Below are 23259 nucleotides of genomic sequence, written 5' to 3'. Positions count from 1 at the left end.
GACCGGACACCTTTTTTTTCTTAAACATAGCACAATGGTATTATCCTATGTTTTTAATGCATTGCATACATTACCTTCATTTTGGCATGACCTAAAAGCCCAAACAAGCACAGCAGGCTGAGTTTACTTCAGATCATATTTATGCATCTATTTTTATAAGCTGAGTTTAAAGGAAATCCACAGTGAAAAGTAAAATTTAAAAACTCCCAAAGTCTGATTAACTGATTCCAAAATGTCAACAAATGGCTAAACCTGATCAGTAAAAATCACCCATGCCCATGCCAGTGCCAGTACGTGAAAGGCCAGTAGAACCAGAGCCATTTGCTGCCTATTCTGGACCAAGGGGGGGAAGAAAAAAAAGAGATGAGATTGGAAAAGAGAAGCTGCTAACTATGAACATCTGAGAGCAGTGGAACTCAGACAGACAGGCAGCAAAAGGGCAGAGTGCTTGACAAACATCAAAGGGTGCACAGCTGGTAAAATCCACCCCCATCCAGCTCTCTTACCCTCTCAGATGGCCCACTTCCAGTTTTAACCTCTGCTCATTCATTACCTAATCAACATCAGCAGCACTGCACATCCAGAAATCCCATGTCAAGCCTTTAATAACCTAAATTTCAAGCTTACTCGTGCTTTCCTGAGACTCTATATTTTAAATTCCACTTTGTTTATGCATTTTTTAGATGTTATGTCCAAATCTGTCCCAATCAATAGTTCATGACAGTCATAATTTATTTATTTATATATATATATATATATATATATATATATATATATATATATATATATTTTTTTTTTTTTTTTTTTTTTTAATATATATATATTTTTTTTTTTAAGTGTAAGTCTCACGGAGAATAAATAGAACTGCCAAATCAGCATTGCAAGGGTCAAATCTTCAATACAATATTATAACAGGCTTACAATATTACAGGCTGCTGCCATGAAGTTACTTAATATGAAGCAGATATGACTTTTGAAGTCTGATATTACAGGTAACCCAATATATTGGGATAAGTATGCAAAAAATAAAGGGGAAAAAACAGCTTGATTAAAAAAAAAAAAAGATGTAGCGACATGTAATGAGATGACTTGTATGTCCGGTTTTTTTTACCTTCATGTCGTTCATGATGAGCTGGAAGAGCCCTCCCAAGGCGCTGCATTCTTTCTCTATTCCCGCATCCATTTTTTCCACAGGCTTGGAAAAATCCTTCTCAACTTCACAACAACTTTTTTTTACCTCCTCCTTGAAGAGAAAGAAATAAAAACTTCCAGCAAAGTGTTGAGAAACTCCAAAAGAAGAATCAATTGAGGCTTTTATTTAATATAGGGAGCGGAGTTACAACACCCCGAGGGCAAAGTCCGCTTTTTAAAAAAAAAACTGTTTAAAAACAGCAGTGGAAAAGGAAGAAGGGGGGAACACACATGAGTCCAATCCGAGGTACTAATGCTGGGCTTCAGTCAGCCAATGCTACCAGCCGGCCAACTTGACAAACCTCCGAAAAACCCACACATCATGCCTGAACCAGCAGCCTTCTGTCTGGAAAATGTCGGGCACTGTTTCTAAACTTTAACCCCGCTCTGCGTTCACTCCCTGCGGACGGAAAGCCCAGCTAACCACAGCGAGCTAGCAAACCCGGCTAACTCCGCTAGCAACCTGTGTGACTGCGCGCGCGTGTTTGTGTGTGTATGTGCATCCAAAGGAAAACACGCGCGCGCACACAGTCCGGGATCAATCCGTTGGCCCAAAAATAAACCGACGCGGCTTTCAGCTGATGTGCTGCTCAGGTTTAACGTTCTGAAAGTCGTTGTTTCCAGGAGTGTATCCGAGTGATTTACGTTTTCCTCCTGCGAGTTTTAACGACAGACGCTGCCCCGTCCTTCTCTCCTTACTCCAGTGGGAGTCCTAACCTGAAGTGAATGAGCGCGTCCGCGAACTGCGCATCAAGGTAGCCGAAGTGACAGCGCCCACATCCCGTCAAGAGTTTCACAATAAAAGCCATCAATCTAAAATTTCAGTCACTGTAGTTTTTTTTATTAGTTTTAATTTTTCTGTCATTTCGAAATTGCGTTTTCACGTTTCGGCGAGTTATAATTTAAAAAGGACCAAACTCACAAAGCACTTGCTGTTTTCTTATTTGCTTCTTTCATGTTTTTACTGGCTGGGGAACATGTGCTCAAAATTTTGAGATGGACATTTCCAGTTCCCATTGAAATCTATACATGTAACGTTAAACAGTATATTTAATAAATTCTAAAAGGCACTTTTTGTTTCTTATTTTACAGGAAATTTATACATTAAAGCAAGGTAAGTTTTTCAGCTCTGCGCAGCTTTACTTGATTAAAATTACCTGCCTGTTCCTGTGTGGAAATGAGACTTTAAAACAAAATGCATTTGAAATACAAAAATATTGTACATGGAGGATAATAGCATACAATCTCTTCTCATATTACTAATTGCCTAACCACACGCCAGCAAGCACCTGAAGCCCACTGAACTAGTTTGTGAACTGGTAATTTGAGATGAAATTACTTTTAATTTAAGATGACTTCTCTTAGATAGTAAAATTTTAAATAGAGTGCTCCATCAGTACTTTAGGAGTTTGTGACTGCATCTACAGATTGACTCATGTGGTCAGTTTTAACCGCTAATTGTTGCATATTATTATGGATACCAATTTTTTTGCCAATCAGCACTCTCATCTCAAGCAGTTCTTGCCTGGAATTTATTACCTCCAAATATGAATATGTTGCCTTAAAATGTTTCCTATTGAACAATCAATTAGGTCACATGATCTGACAACAACAGCAACAACATTTATTTGTTTGGGATAACTTTTATAAATTTATTTTGGGGTTTTTTTTGTTTTGTTTTTTTTTTTTGCTATTTTATTCTAATAAAACTCTTTCCTGGCTGGGGACTCCAAGTGAAAATTAGTCTTCTTGGCTAAATGTGATAAATGGATATTTTGCCTCTGTGTGAAGTTTATTAAACCATTATACTTTTACCAAAGTTCCAGTGGCGGCAATTCATTTTTATTTTGTAAGCAAACAAATAAAATAACTCACTTTATTTTTGTCCTTAACATCTTGCACAATCCCTTATTTTATATACAAGAAATTATCTTGAAAAGTTGCATTTGAAATGCATTGATAAGTAGACCTGAGTCAAAATGTGTTTTTAAAGGTTTACTTTGTTGGGGCTTTTTATTTGTAGTGCTACGTAATTTCCTGTCGAAGCAGCGTTCGGCTCACTTGAAGCTGCTGCCTCCGTGCATAGTGGAGGTTTGTTGTGTGTTGAAGACGCGGCAGTCTGCCGGGGCGGAGCTACAAGCTGTGACTTTAATGTGACTTTACTGGGAGATGACAATAAGAGCTAAACTGGTCATCAGCCAGTTTAACACGAATGGAGTCTTTGCAGAAAACGTACTTGTGTCTGTTTATTCATCACTTCTGCCAAAACTGACTTGTAGCAAGTTGTCTCTAAAAATCTGAGAATCGCACTGTGTAACGAGGTATTTACTCTCAAGGCTTTACCTTAGCCTCCACTGACACTGTGAGGAACCTTGGAGTGAGTTTGGAGCAGTGTAGGTCCTTTAACTTGCATATTAAACAAATATCTAGGAATACCTTCTAGAGCAGGACAATATGGCCAAAAATATTTATCACAATATATATTTGAACATTTGCAATAATGATATAATTGACGCGAGACAAAATACTTTACAGGCTTTACACACTTCACAACTTTATTAGTGCAAAAAAAACCCATCAATATATTTTCAATTAAACAAGCAGTTATTTTTTTATGTGCATTAAAGCTGTATAAAATTTTAACAGCGCAAATGCAAATTCCTTGCTGACGTTTTAACCAAAAATAATTTCCAGTGGAAATTGGCCGACATAGCCATATGTTGAAGCACAGTACCTATCACTCCGCAAGGCTCCTGAAATGGTAGCCGTAATGCTCCGACTGTCATGGTCCTGGGCCATGTGGGCCCAGTATTCTTAGTTTCTTATATTTTTGTATTTCGTTCCTTATTTAGGCCATGTTTCCTAAGTTGTCCTGTTGTGTTGTTCCTTATTTGACTTCCCCTTGTGACTTTTATCCCCTGTGTGCCCCTCTATGTATCTGTGAGCCCTCATCTCCCCTCCTTGTTTCATTCCATGTTTCCCCAGCCCACTATGCCCGCGCTCTCTCTCTCCTCCTGTTTGCACCTGTGTACTTCCTGTTTTACTTTGACAGTCTCCCGTCAGTGTTGTTTACTCCTGCCATGTCTTGTTATGTTTATCTGTGTCAGCTGTGTTCCCATGTGTGGCCACTTCCCCTGATCATCCCTCTTGTGTATTTAGTCTCTGTGTTTCATGTAGTCTGTGTCGCGTCGTCTGTGTTACCACCCCCTGTGTTCCGTATCTCCAGCCATAGCTTTTCCTTAGTTTATGTCCAGTTTAGGTTTCTGTTTGAACTATTACTCTTATGCTGCCCTCACTCTGTTTTGTTCCTTTCATCAGCCAGAATAAAAGGCTCGCTTTTGTTTAACTCCACTCCTGCATCCTCGCTTGTGTTCGCTCCTGGGTCCACCACACACATTTCCGCACGGTCTGCCTCCGCAGACCGTGACACCGACAATGAATCAAGCCATGCGGCTTTGTAGCTTATCAAAGTCGTATTAAAACTAGTGCTGTCAGCGTTAATCTTGTTAAAATGACATTAAAGCCATAACCGCGTTAACCCGGATGCCCAGTGTGTGGCCAGGTTTTTTGGCTGCTTAGATGTTCTACCAAAAATTGTGCTTTGGTGTGTATCTGACAGACAAAAACCAAACCAGTTCCACACCACTGAAGTTGGCACCATTTTTACAAACCAATTCGGGTTTATCTGTTTCAATCAACGATCCGCTTTCGCCCTTCTAATTCTCTGTCGCCGCCATGCTTTTTCCACCATGTGTGTATGAAAACAAAGGCACTGCGCACTCGTTTTACCCATATTCTATAGCGATATTTCATTTTCTTATCATTGCCTAACATTATACCGGTGTTACCGTGAACGGTATGATATGGCCCAGCCCTAATACCTTCTATCATCTGCACATTATTGTTAAAACAGCATTAAATTAAAATGATGCAGAAAAATAAGTGCATTTGTTACTTTTAGGGTGGACTCTTGTAATTCTTTATTGTCAGGCTGCCTTAACAGCTCACTGAAGAGCCTTCAGTTGATCAAAAACATGTAAGTGAGAGTACTAAAGAAAAGATATATCATATTTTTTCTCATATTAGCTCATTTTCATTGGCTCCTTATTAAACCCACAATTGAATTTAAAAATCTCTTTCTCACAATTAGATCCCATCATATCTTAGAGAACTCATAGTAATAGTGTGATAGTATAGTATAGTAATAATATTAACATAATCGCTGCATAATCGCTACCAGACTGCAGGCTTACTTGTGGTTCCTAGAGAATTGAAAAGTAGGATGGGAGGCAGATCCTGTGGAACCAGCACCGAGTCTGGATTTGGAAGATAGACACCATTTTTACTTTTAAGATCAAGCTTAAAACTTCCCTTTTGATAAAACTTGTATTTAAGGCTGAACCAGGTGACCCTGAACCAACTTTTAGCGATGCTGAAATAGACTCAGCAAGCTGGGGGACTTCCCGTGATGTAATCAACACTTTTCTCCACTCCCTTCTTTTCACTTCCCATGTGTTTATATGCCTCTGTTTGAGGTGTCTTCCTGTTTATAAACAAGGTTCTGTCTTCCCACTACCACCAAGTGCTTGCTCATAGTGGATTACGAGATTGTTTTAGTTTTTCTCAAATATTGAAAGATCTTTATTTATTGTATTAAGCACCTGAAGACGACTGTTGTGAAGTGGCGCTGCATATGAAATTAAATGAAGTGAAATTAAAAAAGAGGAAATAGTTACAGTTTCCAACACCTGGTTTGCAGTTCAGTGAGGGCCACCTGATGATTTGCTACCAGGTTTTGCTTATATTATTCTCTAACGCTTCGCCTCTGAGCTGTCTTTTCCACATTTGTCCTGATGATTATTTAAAAATTTGGGAGTTGTGTGAGTTGGATTACATTTATAGCACTCTTGTCCGTGAGGAGCCACAGATGCATTTGGCTTCAGAAATCCTTGTCTCTGAACGGTTTAGTGTGCTCAAACCATAATGCCTGCACAGGAAAAAGGCGTCTCAAGGGTCATGTTATCTTACAGGCCACACTTGCTGTTTTTAATTCTTAAAAAAATTGAAATTAATCATTTGGAGTCATTTGTTTTCTTGTAATTATAGTGGTGTCCAGCTGTTTCCTCTTTATTGTCTGCAGCTGAGTGAGACTTTTTTTTTAGATTGCAGCTTTAAGAAACAAATAACCCAACAGTCACATCCAAGCCATGGACCAATTAGCCAGATGTGAAAGTAGGTGACTGACCTCTGTTTTTTCATTCTTGACGCAGGTCTTTTGACTGAGAACAGTCCAGAGGAAAGCACCATAAATGCTTTAGAGGAGAGACTTTCTGAAAATGTGGCTCTTATTGCCATTTATGGCAGGCAGGATTTTTGTTTATAAGTGCAGAACAACATTTAATAAATGCTAATATTTATAAATGGAACCTATTATGGTTTTCAGTATTTTTATATTGTCATGTTGGACGTTCGTATTATGCACAAAGTTTCACATACTAAGATCATCACGCACACAATTAAATATGGTAATTACAAATTCACTTCAGCATAAATGAGCATAAAAAGCATTAAAAGCATAAAAAAGCATTGCAATGTTACTATAACTGGATATAAGTAAATAGTGCATTGATTTTTTTGTAAATCCAAACTCAGTCATTCAGCTCAAAAGTTTATTGCGAACAGCTCTCACAAAACCTTTACTTATGTAGGGTTATGAATAAGTTTGAGTGCATCTTGTTGCCGTGTTTTGTTTTTTTAATGTGGTTGCTGTTGTTAGTATGAGACAACAGAAAAGCCACACAAATATTGTTTTATTACCTACTAAAAATAAGCCTCATGAGCAATGCATGCTTGGCTAGTGAACTTGAACAAAGCTGTATAAACCTTAAAACCTTAGCTGACTTCACATAGGAAATAAAGTCAGGGTTGTGTGGGATGTGAGTAAAGATTAAGCTCTGATGTCATGTTGTTCTTTTTCAGCATTTTGGTCATCCGAACTTTTTTGAGCATTTTCCCTTTTGTGAGTATAAGATTTTGCTCCCCATGCCCAATGGAGGGTTAATATGACTTCTTAAAATGACTTCTTTTAGTGTTGCCTTTGCCCCCAGGGCTAGGGGGTTGGGGTCATTCTGTGTGGAGTTTGTATGACTTTAGTTGTAGGAAATGCTAAAAATACAGTCTCCTCCCAGATTCAAAATTAGCTTTGGATGTGGGGCAGATAAAATCCATAGAACAAAACATGGTATTAATGTGCAAATGTGGCTCATAGACTAAAGAGCTTTGAATATTCAGAATCACTTATCTTTAATAGTAAAACTATAGTTGATACTTGTGTTTATGATGTGGTGGCTGCATATTTTGTACTATGTACACATGTACTGTTTTTGCATGTCTCAAAGATGACCCAAATTTCAAGTAGTCTGCGTAATGAAGGAAAATGCTCCCATTTCCCAATGGAGACAGGTGTTGTAACATAAAAGAGGTCTTCATAGAAGACTTTTTGGCTGTAGCTCAGGTGGCAGAGCAGGTCAGCCACTAATCGCCTCTGTCAGTGCACCCCAGGGCAGCTGTGGCTACAACGTGGCTTGCCATCGCCAGTGTGTGAATGTGTGTGTGAATGGGTGAATGACTGAATGTAGTGTGAAACGCTTTGGGGTCCTTAGGGACTAGAAAAGCGCTATACAAATGCAGGCCATTTACTTTTTTTACATTAATGAGCATTTAAAAATGTCCATATATGTGCTTGGGTATTGTTGATAAATGCTAAAGCCTTCTCAGATGTCCCATTTAGTTCTTTTGTGTTGGTCTGTTCCGGTTTTAAGCACCACTGTAAGCGACAGGAAACCACCATTAAATGACTCACTAGCGATTATGCGCTGTCAGTTCACTTAATCAAACATGCAGGCTGTTCACATTCACTCCATATTTATTATGTGGCAACGAGTACATAATAAACACAAAGTGTGTACGAATGTTTGTGTGTGCGTGCATCTGTGTGTGTCTCAGTGTATTTTCCTGATTCACCCGGCAACAAGCTGAGTCACCACTACACCAGCCTTACTACCAATCTTGTTCCCATGGCTACCAGCATGCCACAATGGTATGTGCTCATGTTTGAAAGTAAGTAAGTAAGTGTGTGTGTGTGTGTGTGTGTGTGTGTGTGTGTGTGTGTGTGTGTGTGTGTGTGCCTAATCACTGACTACCATATACCAAACACAAATGTGGTTTACATGGAGACCAAAACATCTGCTCAGAATAATGTAACAACAATAAAGCAGCAATTGTTCTATTTTTAAACCAGAGAGAAGGTTCACTTAGAAATTTGATCAAACATCTGCAAACACTGAACATCATTGTGCCTTTTTTAAAAATAAAGTTAGACTTTTCAGAGGTAGCACATGAGTTACACAGAACAAAAAAAATAGTTGTGGAGAAAGAGATCAGATTCTGTACTCAAGTAAAATAATCAGAGAAACAAGGAAAAACATTCAAAAATGAATTTTAGGTTGAAGTATAAATGTGTTGCATTATATTTTAAGGCGTTTTTTAAACCAGTTATTCATATCAAATGATTTTTTTGCTGTTTTAATTGTACGAATGAATACATCAACACATAAGGTGGAATACTACGACATACTAAACCACTATTGTTGAACTGACAGTTTTTCTAATGAGCTAAAAAAATATCCTTTAGGAGGATAACCAGCAGCAGATTTACTCTAATTATAACCACTTGAAGTGATGCTGCAGGAAACATTTGTTTGTTCTCCACTGCAATGCCTGAAACATATTTTTACATAAACTCATTTGATGTGTGTATTTTATATCTATAGTCTAAACCGATTAATCGACAGGGTTCAATGTTTCCTTTGTCAAATGTCATGTAAGAAAATTATTGTTAAATTTAATCTACAGGGTGGCCCATTTATATGGATACACCGTAATAACATGGGAATGGCTGGTGTTATTAAAGTCCTGTTTGTGGCACATTAGCATATGTGAGGGGGCAAACTCCTCAATATGTGTGGTGACCATGGTGGCCATTTAGAAGTCGGCCATCTTGGATACAACTTTTGTTTTTTCAATAGGAAGAGGGCCATGTGACACATCAAACTTATTGGTAATGTCACAAGAAAAACAATGGTGTGCTTGGTTACAACCACAAACTGCTGGCTGTTCATCTCTGGTTGCATCTTTAAGTTCGTTTGTGTTTGTCTCCACCTTGTGGTCAATTTATTTTACTGCAAACCAGTTCACTCTTCAACAGAAAAATGTTCTGACAATAAAACAATAAAATGGGTGAGTTAGAGTTTCAAGAGTTTGTCTTTTTTTTTTTTTTAGTATTACCTGATGATGACATCAGTTGCTGTCTCTATAGACTGTATAGAGTAATGCCATGAGACTGAACATGGAGAAGAAATCACTCAGTTGTTGGTGAAGAAATAGCACCAGGAAATTATTTCCCAGGTGGCTCATTCTAACTTGATGGCTGGTTAAATGAGATATGATAAAACTCAGGATAGAATAATGACCTGGGCTGTGTCGTATTGTGCTAATATGTCCCGAATTACAACTAGTTAATAAGCTGTCAATTCCAAAAGATCCTTTACCTTAAATAGAGGTCTCACCAAAGTGTGCAAAAAAAGATGTTTTGTGATGGTTTGCAGTGCAACGGAATGTGCTAAAGCAATGCCTTTACACGACATCTCTGCAAAGGTAGTGACCCAAGTATGAACTGCTGAATATTAGACAAAGCATATAAAATTTATGACTTGTAGGTTCATACACAATGATGAATGCAGTGGCTCAACTTTATGTTGTTTGCAGTGCAGGAGTTGTTGGTGGGTTCCATGGGAAAAGAAACACTTGTTTAGGAAAACTGGTAGGGAGGGCAGGGGGGGGGGGGGGGGGGGGGGGGGGGAATTAAATTCAGTATGTTCTGGCTCTGAGAGTTATCAAGGTAGTTTACACTGCATAATTTGCTCCAGGGCAAGAAACAGCAACATTACAATACCAAGCTTAGAAAACTTGCAAGGGGAGATAGTTATATTGCTTTCATCTTTAGCTCTAAATTGCTCACCAAGTGGGACACACCTTCTGTGGTGTCACAGCGAATGAAACAAAAATCATAAACAGTGAGGCTGGGGGAGTGAGACTCATCTGTATGTGTCAGTGCAATCAACATGCTACCAGTTCTTGCAGAAAATTAAAAAAAGAACTGAAAGCTAGTCTGAAAATGCAAGATGGGTTGTTATGATATTCTTATCTAGCCTCATTGTTCTTGTGGTTAAGAAGATTTGGTCTGTACAGTTCTGTATGGATTTTGTCAAGTGAATGGCTCAGGATTCAGATTAATCCCCAGGTTTTTCAGAGCCCAAAGGGACATCCAGACAGGAGCTGATTTGCTCATCATCCATCACTTTGTCCCTTTGGCGGTTGGTTGCTAGAGTTGATTGAAGACTGCAGTTGCCTAGGTAACCCTGTAATATATTAACATATCTATCATATGTCAGTCAGTTGTATCCTTTGTTTTCATTGGTAGTCGCTCAGTCACTTGCCTCAAAGTTAAACTTGGGATATGCCTACTTTCTATCACCAACCTTTTCTTCACCCATCATTGGTCGACTTTCTGTGGTCTGTGGTGATGTGATCACCTCATCTCTGCACACTTCCTGTGTGAACTCCCTTTAGGAAAAAAAAACTTACGAGCTCATGACACTTAAATTTAGGTTTCCATTTAGGGCTACAACCACCTTCAATTGCTTCATGAACCAAGTGCCTCCAAACTCCATATGCAGCCACCTATTTGGATGATGTCATCATTCATAGCAACAGCCTGGAGGAGTGGGGATGAAGTCTTTGAAGCAACATGGGCTCAAGGCCAAAGTACAGAAAGGTGCAGTTAGAAAGAAATACAAATGGAAATCTGGATTAAATCAGTAACATACTAATGTTTACGGTAATAAAAGGTGGCAGCAGTAATTTCACAGCATAAGTGTACTGTCTTTTTCTAATTTGCTCCTATTTATAAATCACAGACTACCAAACAGCCAACTTTGAAGAAATGAAAAGACTGACCCAACAAACATGCTCTGATAAACCAAATGTACACCTTAAAATGAAACGCATCTCTGCTGTGATGATCCACACAAAATAGATAAAACTCAGGTCTGAGAGCTCTTCTTCTGAGAAACGTTTCAGGGGACCATGAGAAGATTCATCTAAATAAATACAGAAAATCACAAATTCGGCTGATAGATGAAGTACTGGTATGCTGAATGAAAATTACCACTTCCACCTTCGGCAGGCATTAAGCAACATTTTTTAAATACCCAACTAAAAGTTTCGTGTGTTTTCAGCCTCACTTGGAGAAAAGATCTCTTTCCATTCTGGGGAGGAGGGAGTCTCTAAAGAACTGGTGGGAAGAGGAGAAACAATGGGAGTTGCCAGTTTATAAAAAAAAAAAAACAACCTTCAACGACCTGATCCACATTCTTGGTCAGACTTGGTCTTGAGGAACCTAGCTGAGGCCATCAGGAGTCAGCATGTATCATCTGCTGAGATTCAAGAGCACCCATCAACCACAAATTCCCAGACCCATCAAGGAGGCTGCACAGGATCACAGAAAGAAGCTTCAGAAAACCCTGAACACATTACAGTAGGATCTGAAATCCTCTCAAATAAGTTAAAGAAAATTGTGCTAAAAGAGCACAACACATTAAGGCCCAGCAGGCAGCGAAGGAGATAAATAAACAGTTTTAAAAGCTTCTTTGGTTTCTAGAAGGCTAGGCTTGAGTGAGGGAAAATGATTTAAAAGTACAAAGATTTGGGATCTGAGCAGAGAGACGCTCAGATTTGCTCTAGTGCTTGTTAACAGCCTAACTGGCCCACAGGAAGAAGTTTTTTGTGAGTCTGGAGATGTGGGACCTGATTGACCTGGCAGGTCCTGACAGGTCAATCAGGCAGGTCAATCAGCAAGCGGGTCAAACAGGTAGTGGGTGGGGTGTAAGGGGTCACCTGGGATGGCCCTGGCTTTTCTGACACAGGAGGATCTGATGATGGCCTCCAGGGTTGGCAGAGGTGGATCCATGGGTCCAGGTGGGATCAGCAGACATGTGGGTGCCCAGAAACCTGGACTTGTAATGTGTTTATTTTACACATCATCATCATCATTCAGTGTGTGAATGGGTGAATGACTGGTTGTGTAAAGCGCCTTGGGGTCATTAGGGACTAGTAAAGCGCTATACAAATACAGGCCATTTACTTCTGAGTCGAAAATTTCAAAAAACAAAAAAATCTGTTAACCATCCAGTAAATATACTCACTGACTGTACTTTTAACTTCTCCATCTAGTGGTTGATGAGATTTACTGCAAACGTTATCAAGTTGCAGAAACAGGTTCAATATTCAATTTTATTTTCCAGTTAAGAACTGACTCACCAGTTTAGAGTTTCCAGCTGAACAGTGTGTTTCTGGAAAGGGGTGGGGGTGGGGGTGTACCTCTCAGAATGGGAAGAACATGGAAATTCTTCACGGAAAGAAGCTGATGCTGCAAAAAGTACCCCAGCCTGACTCCTGTGAGACCACACTGAGCCACTGTGCTGCCTTCTTTTACAACTCTGTTTCCAAAAACCTGGTAGAGATTTAATTTAGATTACCACCAAGATTCAGCAAAGCAACTGCTTTCTAACACTACTGCTGTTTGACCAATCAAAGTTTAAAAAAACCCTGTGAGTGATTTTTTTTTAATATATTTGATGTGTCAAGTTATCAAATCATTGCAATATTACAGATTTTTTAAACCAGGGTTGTCATCATTGCTGACTGTATAAAGTAAAGATGCTTTTTAGCTTTACTTCAACTCAATTCTAGGATGCAAATTTCAGAGTTCATATTTGATGCATTCAAGAGAATATGGGGCTGAAACATGAGTGGAGGACTGCATGACAGCAGACACTTTATAAGTTTCTACATTATGGTTCTCTTCCTTTCCAAGATTTTTCTAGATTTCCTAACAGCCATGAATAAATGAGTTTGTTGGATTTCATTTTAAATGGCACAAAATGAAACACTCATCAGTTATCAGAATCAACTCCTCATTCTAGTTTTGGAGAGCCTTTACTAATATTTTGCTGTGGCAAGGACAAAACTCTCTTTTGACAGGAGGAAACCTTTGGAAGAACCAGGCTGACGGAGGTGCATCCATCTATTGCGCCCTGTTGGGGGAAGGTGATTGCTGATAATAAAATGCATTTAATTAGCATCACATGGTATCTGGCACTTCCCCTCCTGATTATTTTTTAATATGACTAATATACTAAAGTCATTGTACAGAAATAATTTTAGTAAAATTATATTGGATTGATTGTGGAATGATTTATTCTTTTTTTTTTCTGTTGTCTTTCTTTATTCTTGCCTATTTCCAACAACAAAAAGCTTTTAACAGAAAAACTCAATTGCCAAAACACATGTGTGAGACTTATTTTGAAAGGCAGGGCCTCCCATTTGCTCAACATTTGCCAAAAATTTAGCTTGTGACTAAAGAAAAATTATCAGTCAGAAACTTGTGAGGAATTTTATTAGTTGATATTAATGCCCACAGTGGTATCTATTTGCAAACACACAGGTATGTAGGAGTTGAAAAACAGGGAGTGTCGTGTTTCCTGGCGTTCCCCAGCGTTATCTGATCCACAGCTCATTTCCACAGTGAGAAACTGATCCTGCACAGCTCGGCATTGAACAAAAGGTAAACTATATTATATCTAACAATTATCTTTTGCCATTTGTTTATACTATAAAAATATAATCTGCCGTTTTATAACTCTGGTAGGATATGTTTTTGTGACTTTTTCATTGACTGTTCTTATGGCCAGTTTGTGATGGCTGTTGTGTTGTTTCTGTGGAGCTGCTGTTTAAATAAAAGGGACTCAGAGCTTCAGAGCTAGCTCCAGCTTAAGAAGGATCAAAAAATGGACACAAGATAATTAAATTAAAATGCACAATTATTTGTAAGTATGAAAAGTTGTCCAGACAGTGACATTTGTGATTTATTTGCATCTTACAGATGTTTGGTATTGTGATTCTGCTCTTTAAAACTCAAAATTAGGGCATAAACATTATCTGAGAGGGCTTCTTCTAGTTCTATGTGTTAACTATTAATCTTTCAGAAAAACAATGTCGAAAGCAACTTGTGCGTCTGTGTTAGCTGTTCTCACACTAAATTTGGCTTTCCGGGCAGGAAATGCGCGACCTGCTGACGACTCAGAGCCAGAACTCTTACAGGGAGCAGATCAAGAAGGAGATGTTGACCCGTTTAACCTGGAGGAGCCGCTATGCCAAACTCTACCCATCCTGCTACAATCCCTGGAACAACAGCAAAGAGCCCACACAGCTGCCACAGCTGCCAAAGATACCTGCTGACCCTCAGTGAGCCCCTTCATTTATTTTAAAGTGGAAGAGTGAAGATTTAAAACCTTAGTTGTCTTGAGTATCCACATGTGCTCAGCTATCATTTGTTTTCATGGTCTGGGTAAAAGCAGATTTATCTGATGTTACTGAGACCCACATAATTAGACTAAACCTACTGGGGGTAGCTAGGCATGAATGTGACACTAATATTAACCAACATTGTAGATGATTGCTGTGCAGCACTTTGGTCAGCGTCTGTTGGCCTTAAATGTGGGACATAAATAAACGTGACTTGATTTAATATTAACCAAGAGTCCAAACCTCAGAAACATGACAGATTCCAGCGACCATGACATTACACACGCATGAAAATAAACATTAACTTTCTGTTTATCTTCCATCAGGGCTGTTGTGCCTCTTGTTGCCAGGACTACTGAGAAGCAGAGCGACCTTCTTCCTCGTCGCCCTTCTCCTCCTCCTGTGTGCTCTGTGGGAGGTGAACAGCAGCTCAGTGTGCCTCCTCTAATGAGGCCGGTTTCGCCCCACACCAGAGAGGCTCTGTATCAGGACTCCTCTCACCATGTAAGAATCACTTTGACAGTCAAACTCTCTTTCATAAAATTAACATTTAAACATTTAAATATAAATATCATCACTTTTGCTTTCAGCGGAAAGCTCCTGAAGCTTTTGAAGTGTCGGAATATGGAAAGCTAACAACATCCCTCTTACCAGTAGGCTAAGTTATTTTTAGCCAATTACAAGTTGAATCTGGTAGTTGGGGTTATTAGCTAAGATACCGTCATTAAGAAGCGGCACAACTAATGTGCCTATGCGAGCTGATTTGCGATGTGCACCGCTGGCGCGGCCATTTATTTTTTGATGCACCTTCTCAGATTAATTCACTGCGTGTCGTGCCCAGGGCTGGACTGGGACAAAAAAACAGCCCGGGCTTGACTAAAGACCGGCCCACCAGGTATTAAAGCCATTAAGCCTTTGAATGAAAACAAACGTTGTTGTGACAGTGATGTACAGTCTTGTTGGTATATGTATGATTTCCATACATTTTATGTCAGATAAAAACTTTGGTTGTAAGCTTCAGATAATTATTTAATAGCAGCCCGACATTTTAAAAGAGAATAAGAAAGTATTTCTTTGTGCCCCCCTTTCCCTGTTAATGCCCCGCCTGGCCCCCCTGGCAAAACTTTGCCAGATCCGCCCCTGCACAGTTACCAGCTGTCAGCTACATAAAAAAGGATCCTGGTGTTATTTGTCTCTCAGAAACAGTTCATAACTTCCCTTCAACTCACTCATGTCACCTAAAAGGTAAACCTGTTTCTCCATCACTTGTTCAGCTCTGATGATTCAGTAAGGACATCTCCTGGTTTCATCTTCATGTTTCCCTCTCACCAGATATACAAACCGACATCATGACCAGCAGCTTTTACAGCTGTGGCTCCAGCAAACATCAACTGATACTAGAAATTAATATTAAATACATTCTAACAACAGCTGATAAAGCTTAAATGTGCTGCTGTTTAGCGCGACAACCGGCAGTTTCCTCTTTCTGGCGCAAAGTGGGCGATAAACAAACAAGAGAGAAAAGCCGATCAGCTGCTCATTGATCAGTTTCATGATTAAAGTAGCAACAGGAGAGAGAGGGGGAGATAATGAGAGAAGAAGAGGCAGCTGTGCAGCATAACGACAGAATAAATCCACCTTTGTGTCTTTGTGTCTTTTTCCATCCTAGACAAACTAGCCCTTCTCAGCTCAACACGAAACGCGCAATAATTTCTCTGAATGCGTGACGATTCCGTCTTTTTACGGGACGGTTGGCAACTCCACTAACTAACCTTATGAATAAAATAAAGTTCACTATCAGTAACATCATAGCACCCACCCAGCTGTATAGAAACTGTCATGCTAGCTCACGCAGTATGAGTTATTGTAACTGACTGTAAAAAGTCAGCACAACGAAAATAAACTCCACCTAAACTTGGTTTATATCTGACCCAGATAGACTGCAGGTCATAACTTCTTACCTGAAGTTCAGTTCACACTCGGACCATCGGCTGCCTCGGGTCTCTCCTCTTCGGGTCTCCCCTCTCCCTCATCCACCTGCTGGCCTCCACTTGTTAATTTTACTGAATCTGTGGAAGCTCCGCCAAAGCCACCACCAAACAACTGAGTTATTTTTACACAGCGGCCAGCATCTGGCCAATCCACCACCTTTCATTGTTTATACCGTTACAAAAAAAATCATCGGCCCACCGAGCAAATGCCTGGTATGCCCGATGGCCAGTCCAGCTATGGTCGTGCCATCAGTTAACCCTTTGCGTGCCAACTGTGGCACACGTGCCTAGGGTTGCCGACCTCTGTGCTAGAGGGTGTGGGGAGCCACAGCCCCGTCCTCCAGGGCATGAAGCAGGTATGGAGGAGATCAAAACTCCAGACATCCAGAGGCCCTCAGAACACAAGAGACCAAGGAAGACCAACAGAGGGGCAGCCGCGCCACTGTCCCAGAAAGAGCTGTGGAGAGCCCCAGATGAGGGCTCACTCAGCAGCCACGGAGCAGAAGCCGGGGGGGTTGCAGTGACGGTAGGCCAGCCAGCTGTGCCAGAGTGACCGAGCCCCAGGCCGAGAGGCTGAGGGCACCCCACCCCCGAAGTGGCCCGAGCGAGCCCCAGGCTCCAGGCCATAAGCAGCCACCAAGGAGTGAGCCGGTGTGTACCCGGACGCCCATCCCCGGACACAAAGAACCACCAACGCACCGATGTCTGAGGGCGTCTGCCACTGGCAGGGGAAGTGGTGGGGGGAGATAGGCCTCCAAACCTTGGAGGGCCTGAGATGTCCCCAGAGAGGTGGCGTCTGATACCCAACCTGACATATAGACACAGACATGCAGGCACACACAGATACAAACATCCATTCCCACCCTCATGCTCTCATATGCAATTACTCAACACTCACCCAACGTGGAGACAGACATAAAGAGACACTGTACACACAATCATACTCCCCAAGCGTACTCTAAGCTCCAGGTCTAGGTACCCTTGCCCCTGGAGGGGGAAACTGCACCCAGACCCAGGTGGTGTTACCCTTTTCCCTGCGGTGGGGAGAGGCAGACCACCCCGACTCCGTAGCAGCAGGGAGGCCCCACACTCCAGACCGCAGTCGGACGGCCAACTCCACCTAGCCCTCCCGCTCCAGCAGGCCGCAGAGAATGGGGGTGGGAGAAGACTCCAAACCTCCCTCCACCCGCTCATTGTAGTGTTGATGCATGTGTGTTCTAAGGTGCAATTAAAACCCAGGAGGGCATGGAGCTACCTGCCAAGGAGCAGCAGGTAAGCGCATAGTCCCTCCTGATAGCCCTCAATGTCTAAGTGTATTTAAAATTGAGAGGTGGGCAACGACGCCACGGGTGAGGTGTACACCCTGATGGTAATTTGGACTCCGTGATTGTGCCCACCCCCAAGATCCTATATGTATGTGTAATGAGAGTGTGAGTAATGTGAATGTCTAAATTGTGAGATAAAATTGGGGCACAGGCAGCCAGAAGGGGACAGAGGGGGGGATGCCTCCCCTGCACCCTGGTGACACATCTTTACCCCAAGGCCCTGCATGTGTGGGTGATTGTGGTGGAGCGGGAAGAGGGAGGTAGCTGGAGATGGGGAGGGAAGGAAGGGAGGGGCAAGTGACCCATCCCTGGGGCCAGCTTCCCCACTGACCCCAGTAGGCACCCCCACACGTGGGTTTTGATGAAGCTTTTCACTGTAGTCTCCGCGGCTTCTCCAGCGGCTTCTGGAATACCAGAAAATACAAGATTATCACGCATGCCACGAGCTTGTAGATCAATAACTGTCTCTTTTATATTTTTTATTTTCTCTATTTAGCTGGGTAACATTGTCTGTGAGACATTTCACCGACTCCCTTAGCGTGGCATTTTCAGCAGCGAGCGTTTCCACCTGCTGCTGGCTGAACTCCAGGGATTCTTGCAAGGGCTTAAATTCCCAGTGAGGAATCTCCACCAAGGACAGCCTTGCATCGAAACTGGACTTGCAGTTTGTCGTTTGTCGATTGACTCCAGTATGTCGGCAATATCTTTGCCGGCTGGCGATGTTATGCCGGGGGAATCTGCCGGGCGACATCTTTTCGACGACACTGTCTCCGATTTGGCCGGGGAAGGTGCACTCTGGGCCTTCTTCGTTACCAGATCCTGGAAGCACCGATTGATGTAATCTTGGAGAGCCTCTAAACTCTCCCCGTTGTTCTCCAGGGTGTTGGAGATGATTTAGACAAATGTTGTTAGTTATAAGACAATTGATAAGTGTATTTGGTAATACTGAAGCTTAAAGGAATTTGTTCAATTCTAAATTCTAAACTACCATTCGCTTTAATTTTCCACAAAAATCTCCGGGGTCTGACATCAGTTACAACATGATTCGCTTACCTTGTCCGTCACTTACCTCTCTCTGTTCCACTTACCTCTCTCTGTTGGACTGACTCCATCTTGCTGACAACACATAGAAGATAGCAACTCATAAGTGGTCACAGACCTGTCCCTGTGCTCAAATCAACCATTTCAAAGTCAATCAGACTGCAAGTTCACGATATTTTGGTTGTGCCACAATTTCCAGTTTTCTACAGTGTGACTGTAGCATAACTGAGTGAAGTGAGCTGCAAGTATCTGCTGTGGCAGGAGCCATGATGAATGTCCTCTTTAATCCTTTGAGATACTTGGAAAGATAATTAGTAGGGGTGCAACGATACTCGTATCGATATTGAACCGTTCAATACAGTGCTTTCAGTTTGGTACGCATATGTATCGAACAATACAAACATTTTTATTTTTATCAACTTTTCTTCTGACGATGCTGTCTGTGTTGAGCACTCAGTGGATCTACTCCGCCTAGGCTGCACTGTCGAGTGCAGATCCACTGAGCGCAGTGCAAGCTAACAAGACAGAAGCTAAGCTCGTTGCAACATGGCAACTGCCTCAACGCTACCCGAAATTGAACCTCCCCCACCCTCATTCAGATCTGGTGTTTGGAACTATTTTGGTTTTCATGTGAAGTATGACCCTGATGGTAAGCGCGTCATGGACAAAAGTAAAACAGTATGTCGGATGTGCCACGCAATGCTCAATTACATTGGTGGAAACTAGTGCGTTAGCACAGTTAGCTTGTTAACGTGTTGGCCGTCCAGCCCCACGCACGGGGCGATCTGCGGTAACTTGTTAACGGAGATTTGCCGCGTTATGGCGTTAATGTCATTTTAACGAGATTAACGCTGACAGCACTAGTGGGAACACAACGAATATGACTGCACATTTACGCCGACATCATCCTAGTGCAAAGACAAGTGGAAGCAGACAAAAACAACAAGCACGCATGCTGCAAACTTTACCCGAGTCATTTAGACAGCCGTTAGCACATGATTCTCCTTATGGGGACCTGATATGTTTAATATGCTGCTGAGAATATACCCCAGAAGAAGCGTATAGTATAGCTTTTATTTTGGAAAGAGCCATTTCTCTGTAATAAACTCTCTTTTCCAAAGATGAGTGATTCCTCGATCAGATAGATCTATTTTTTTTATTATTTTGTTGTTTCAGCAACATTAAATTTAAAAACTATACTTTTAGGTTAAAATGTATATTTATAATTTTAATAAATGACAAATTAAAAAAAGCATGAACATTTTTTGTATCGAAAAAATATCGAACCGTGACACCAAAGTATCGAACCGAACCGAACCGTGAATTTTGTGTATCGTTGCACCCCTAATAATTAGCTATAATAAAATTAACCCTGCCATTTTATCATTTTAGTAATTTTATTCAGTATATCCCTATATTCCTACATTTTTGTAAAAGTGATGTTTTATGTAATCTATGTGTCTTTTGCAGGGCAAAGGGAGAACTCTGTACTTGCACAGACGTGGACACATTAAACCTGAGGAGAAGTTTAACTTTCCCCTGCTCTCCTCCTGGGATTATGGCTGGAGGCTTGGTACGATGGAGTCACAATCTGCCCCCTGTGGTGTGGTGACTGTAAAATGATGCATAAACTTTAGAAAGATAAACTTGTTGAATCAAAAATCACCATTAGGTACTAAATGTACTATAACATCGGTAGTAATCCTGTGTTTTAATACCAGGAGATCTTGTAACAGTGACTGATTAAACTATAGTCACTATTTGGAATTTAAATATCTTAAAGGTTACACAATGCAAGCTCTTTTTTTTTCAGTCTGATCACAGTCAGAGGTATGTGCCTCATATCAGGCATGTCCCACCTTTCTTGCAAACATCATATAGATCCAATAGGAGAGGAAAAAAGTAAATTAGAGTATTCAGAGCAGTCTGAAAGCTGAGGTTTTGATGCCGGGAGATTACATGTGCATGTGCTGAACAGATTATTTGAAACTCTGGCCGTGATTAATATGAACATCCACCACTGAAACAGTATATATGTATGATGAAAATAAAGAAAAACACATGGTCCTGCCTGACAATCCTTTCTGCACATTTTTTGCTAGCTTACCTTATCAGCTTCTACTCATACAAAATCATATTTTTCAGATTTTTGTTATTAGGTCAATTTCTTCCAGTTGTAGTAATAGAAATTGTTGAGTTTTTATTAACTAAATATTATTCAGTGCATCACTGGGTCCAGCCTGTGGAGGTCACTGGGCCAGTGTCAGACTTAGTTTAACTGAACAACATTCACACCATGACTGTGATTAACTCAGACAGGTTTTACTGTGAATGTGCTCAGTTCCTGTCTGCCACCACAGATTTGTAGATCTGTAGATGCTTTCCGCTCAAATTTGTAATTCTTCAGATTATTGTAATCTTCCTTTATCCACAGGTGACTACACGCTAGATTACAGAACTCCATCCAGTGCCAGGTCATCCTTGGTGAAGAACACCTTCTATGCAAAGAACGGGGTATTCAGCCGCCCAGCAGCCACCGATACCCTAGGCTGAGGTTCTGTTACCCCATACCAGAGGCTGCTCTTTAATGAGGGTAAAGAGCACTTCAAAGGCAATCGTGCCAACAGATGTCCAACTATAACCCTAGGCTAATGTGATTTGGGGATTTCCTGGTATTATAAACTCATTTACTTAAAAAAAAAATTGTATTTTTTTTCTGTTTGTTTTAGAAGTTTTCGAAGGTACGTGTTGAACTACTTAGATTATGACTTCCTATCAAACAAAAGACAAAACAAAGCTTTGATACATGAGTACACCTGTAAGTGGTCATATTTATCATGAGATAAAATGTCCTGTCAGGAATATGGTGATGGGAATAAAAAGTGCACATGCAGCCCATCAATCCATCCTGAAATCCAGTACTTCCTGTAATGCTGTCTGTTTACAATGCACATGGCTGTAGGGTTAAGTGTCTAATAACCTGATACCAAGTGTTGGATATTTAATGAGTATCTTGCCTGGAAAGAGTCCGGAAGAAGCAACTGACCTTTATACACCTGAAACCTGAGTACTAGGTGTATTCCAATGAGCCACCAGAGGAAATGTTACACAGCACAGGCTAGTATTGATTCCTAATTAAACATAATTATATAAAGACTATATTTTCTGCTCATTTCGTGCTCCATAGTTGCTCTTGGACTGTAAAAATAGTGCATGACTCACAGTACAACATAACCCTTCTTTAATTTTTATTGGGGTTTGGTGCAGCTCCTCAGTTTATCATCTGTTTGAAACTAGTTGTCCAGCTCCTTCATCTTAAAGGAAACTTTCCTCTGATTTGCTGCTGCCTATAAACAGAATGTGAGTGGAGCTTAAGATGAACTGACCACATTAGTGGATCCTATCTGTTATGGCTCATGCTGAGCCAAAATTATAAAGAAGACTGCCTGACACCAAGCAGGCATTTAGAGCAGTCTGGCCACAATTAATGTAAGAGCATCTCCAAAAGTTGATTCTGTTCATCTGGACGTAGCGTTTTCAGTGGGAGAAACGTTTTGTCACTCATCCAAGTGACTTCTTTAGTTTCAGCTGACTGCAGGTTTCCCCAATCTTATAAACAGTACATTTGCATAATGACAGAAACTAGCACCACTGAAGGAACAATGGGCTGGGAGGTCAGTTCCTTCATTATAATTATGTAAGAGCATATATGACAGAAGAAAAAAGAATAATAGATCAGTATAATTTCAAGCTAAAGGTCCTTCTCTGAGTGTTTTGTAACTGAGGCGTTTGTGTTTCATAAGGTCAGCTGTTTATTTATGTTAATTAATCACGTACATTGTTTGATCTTACAGTGAATGTTGTAATCCTGCAACTCCTGTCACAAGTGCATTAAATCAATTTCACAAAACCACTTTCACCAGTTGTTTTGTGGAGGAAGTAGACTCTATACAGAATCTACAAAATGCAGTTTTGAAATTATGATTTCACTCATGGAGGGGGTAGGGGCGTAATTTACAGGGGGGTTAGGGGGTTATGACCCCCCCCCCCCCCATATTAACACCCAACCAATCTTGCATAAATAGACTGTTGATTTTATTTACTAATTTACTATTACCAGCAAAATAGCTGCATGTTTAATCATCTAGGAGTTTACCCAGATTTACCCCCCCCCCCCCAATGTTCAACACAAAGTTAAACAAACAAACAAACAAATAATGAAGTCG

The 23259-nt window shown here is 40.8% G+C and overlaps 2 protein-coding genes across 4 annotated transcripts in view; one reads left to right on the top strand and one right to left on the bottom strand.

Annotated features, from left to right (window-relative positions):
• mtss1 (MTSS I-BAR domain containing 1) overlaps window positions 1-1927 on the bottom strand; it is a 78512-nt gene extending 76585 nt beyond the window's left edge. For 2 of the 3 annotated variants that reach the window (XM_085274641.1, XM_085274642.1), the window contains exon 1: window positions 1112-1902. In XM_085274641.1, the coding sequence (XP_085130767.1) occupies window positions 1112-1183 (72 nt within the window). In that variant the 5' untranslated portion in view covers window positions 1184-1902. The other variant, XM_085274640.1, reaches the window with a different exon arrangement.
• An 11936-nt stretch (window positions 1928-13863) lies between these two features.
• Window positions 13864-22933, top strand: LOC146574726 (protein SPMIP1). The gene is made up of 5 exons (XM_085275602.1): window positions 13864-13936; window positions 14429-14616; window positions 15003-15180; window positions 20504-20606; window positions 21468-22933. The coding sequence occupies exons 2-5, from the start codon at window positions 14432-14434 to the stop codon at window positions 21584-21586; spliced, it is 585 nt and encodes a 194-aa protein (XP_085131728.1). The 5' UTR covers window positions 13864-13936; window positions 14429-14431; the 3' UTR covers window positions 21587-22933.
• Window positions 22934-23259: the final 326 nt, after the last annotated feature.

The sequence above is a fragment of the Mchenga conophoros genome, linkage group LG5 (assembly GCF_057382185.1).
Source record: "Mchenga conophoros isolate Kocher_MC1m ecotype Shallow Benthic linkage group LG5, M_conophoros_male_GT1.1, whole genome shotgun sequence".
Lineage (NCBI taxonomy): Eukaryota > Metazoa > Chordata > Actinopteri > Cichliformes > Cichlidae > Mchenga > Mchenga conophoros.
Note: the sequence above shows the minus strand (reverse complement) of the source record. Positions and strands in the feature narration are given on the sequence as shown.

Excerpts from the sequence above, each read along its gene's own strand:
- LOC146574726 (XM_085275602.1), top strand. The coding sequence starts at position 14,432 with ATGCGCGACCTGCTGACGACTCAGAGCCAGAACTCTTACAGGGAGCAG. Across the intron at positions 14,617-15,002 it reads AAGATACCTGCTGACCCTCA|GGCTGTTGTGCCTCTTGTTG; the intron begins GTGAGCCCCTTC and ends ATCTTCCATCAG. Across the intron at positions 15,181-20,503 it reads ATCAGGACTCCTCTCACCAT|GGCAAAGGGAGAACTCTGTA; the intron begins GTAAGAATCACT and ends TGTCTTTTGCAG.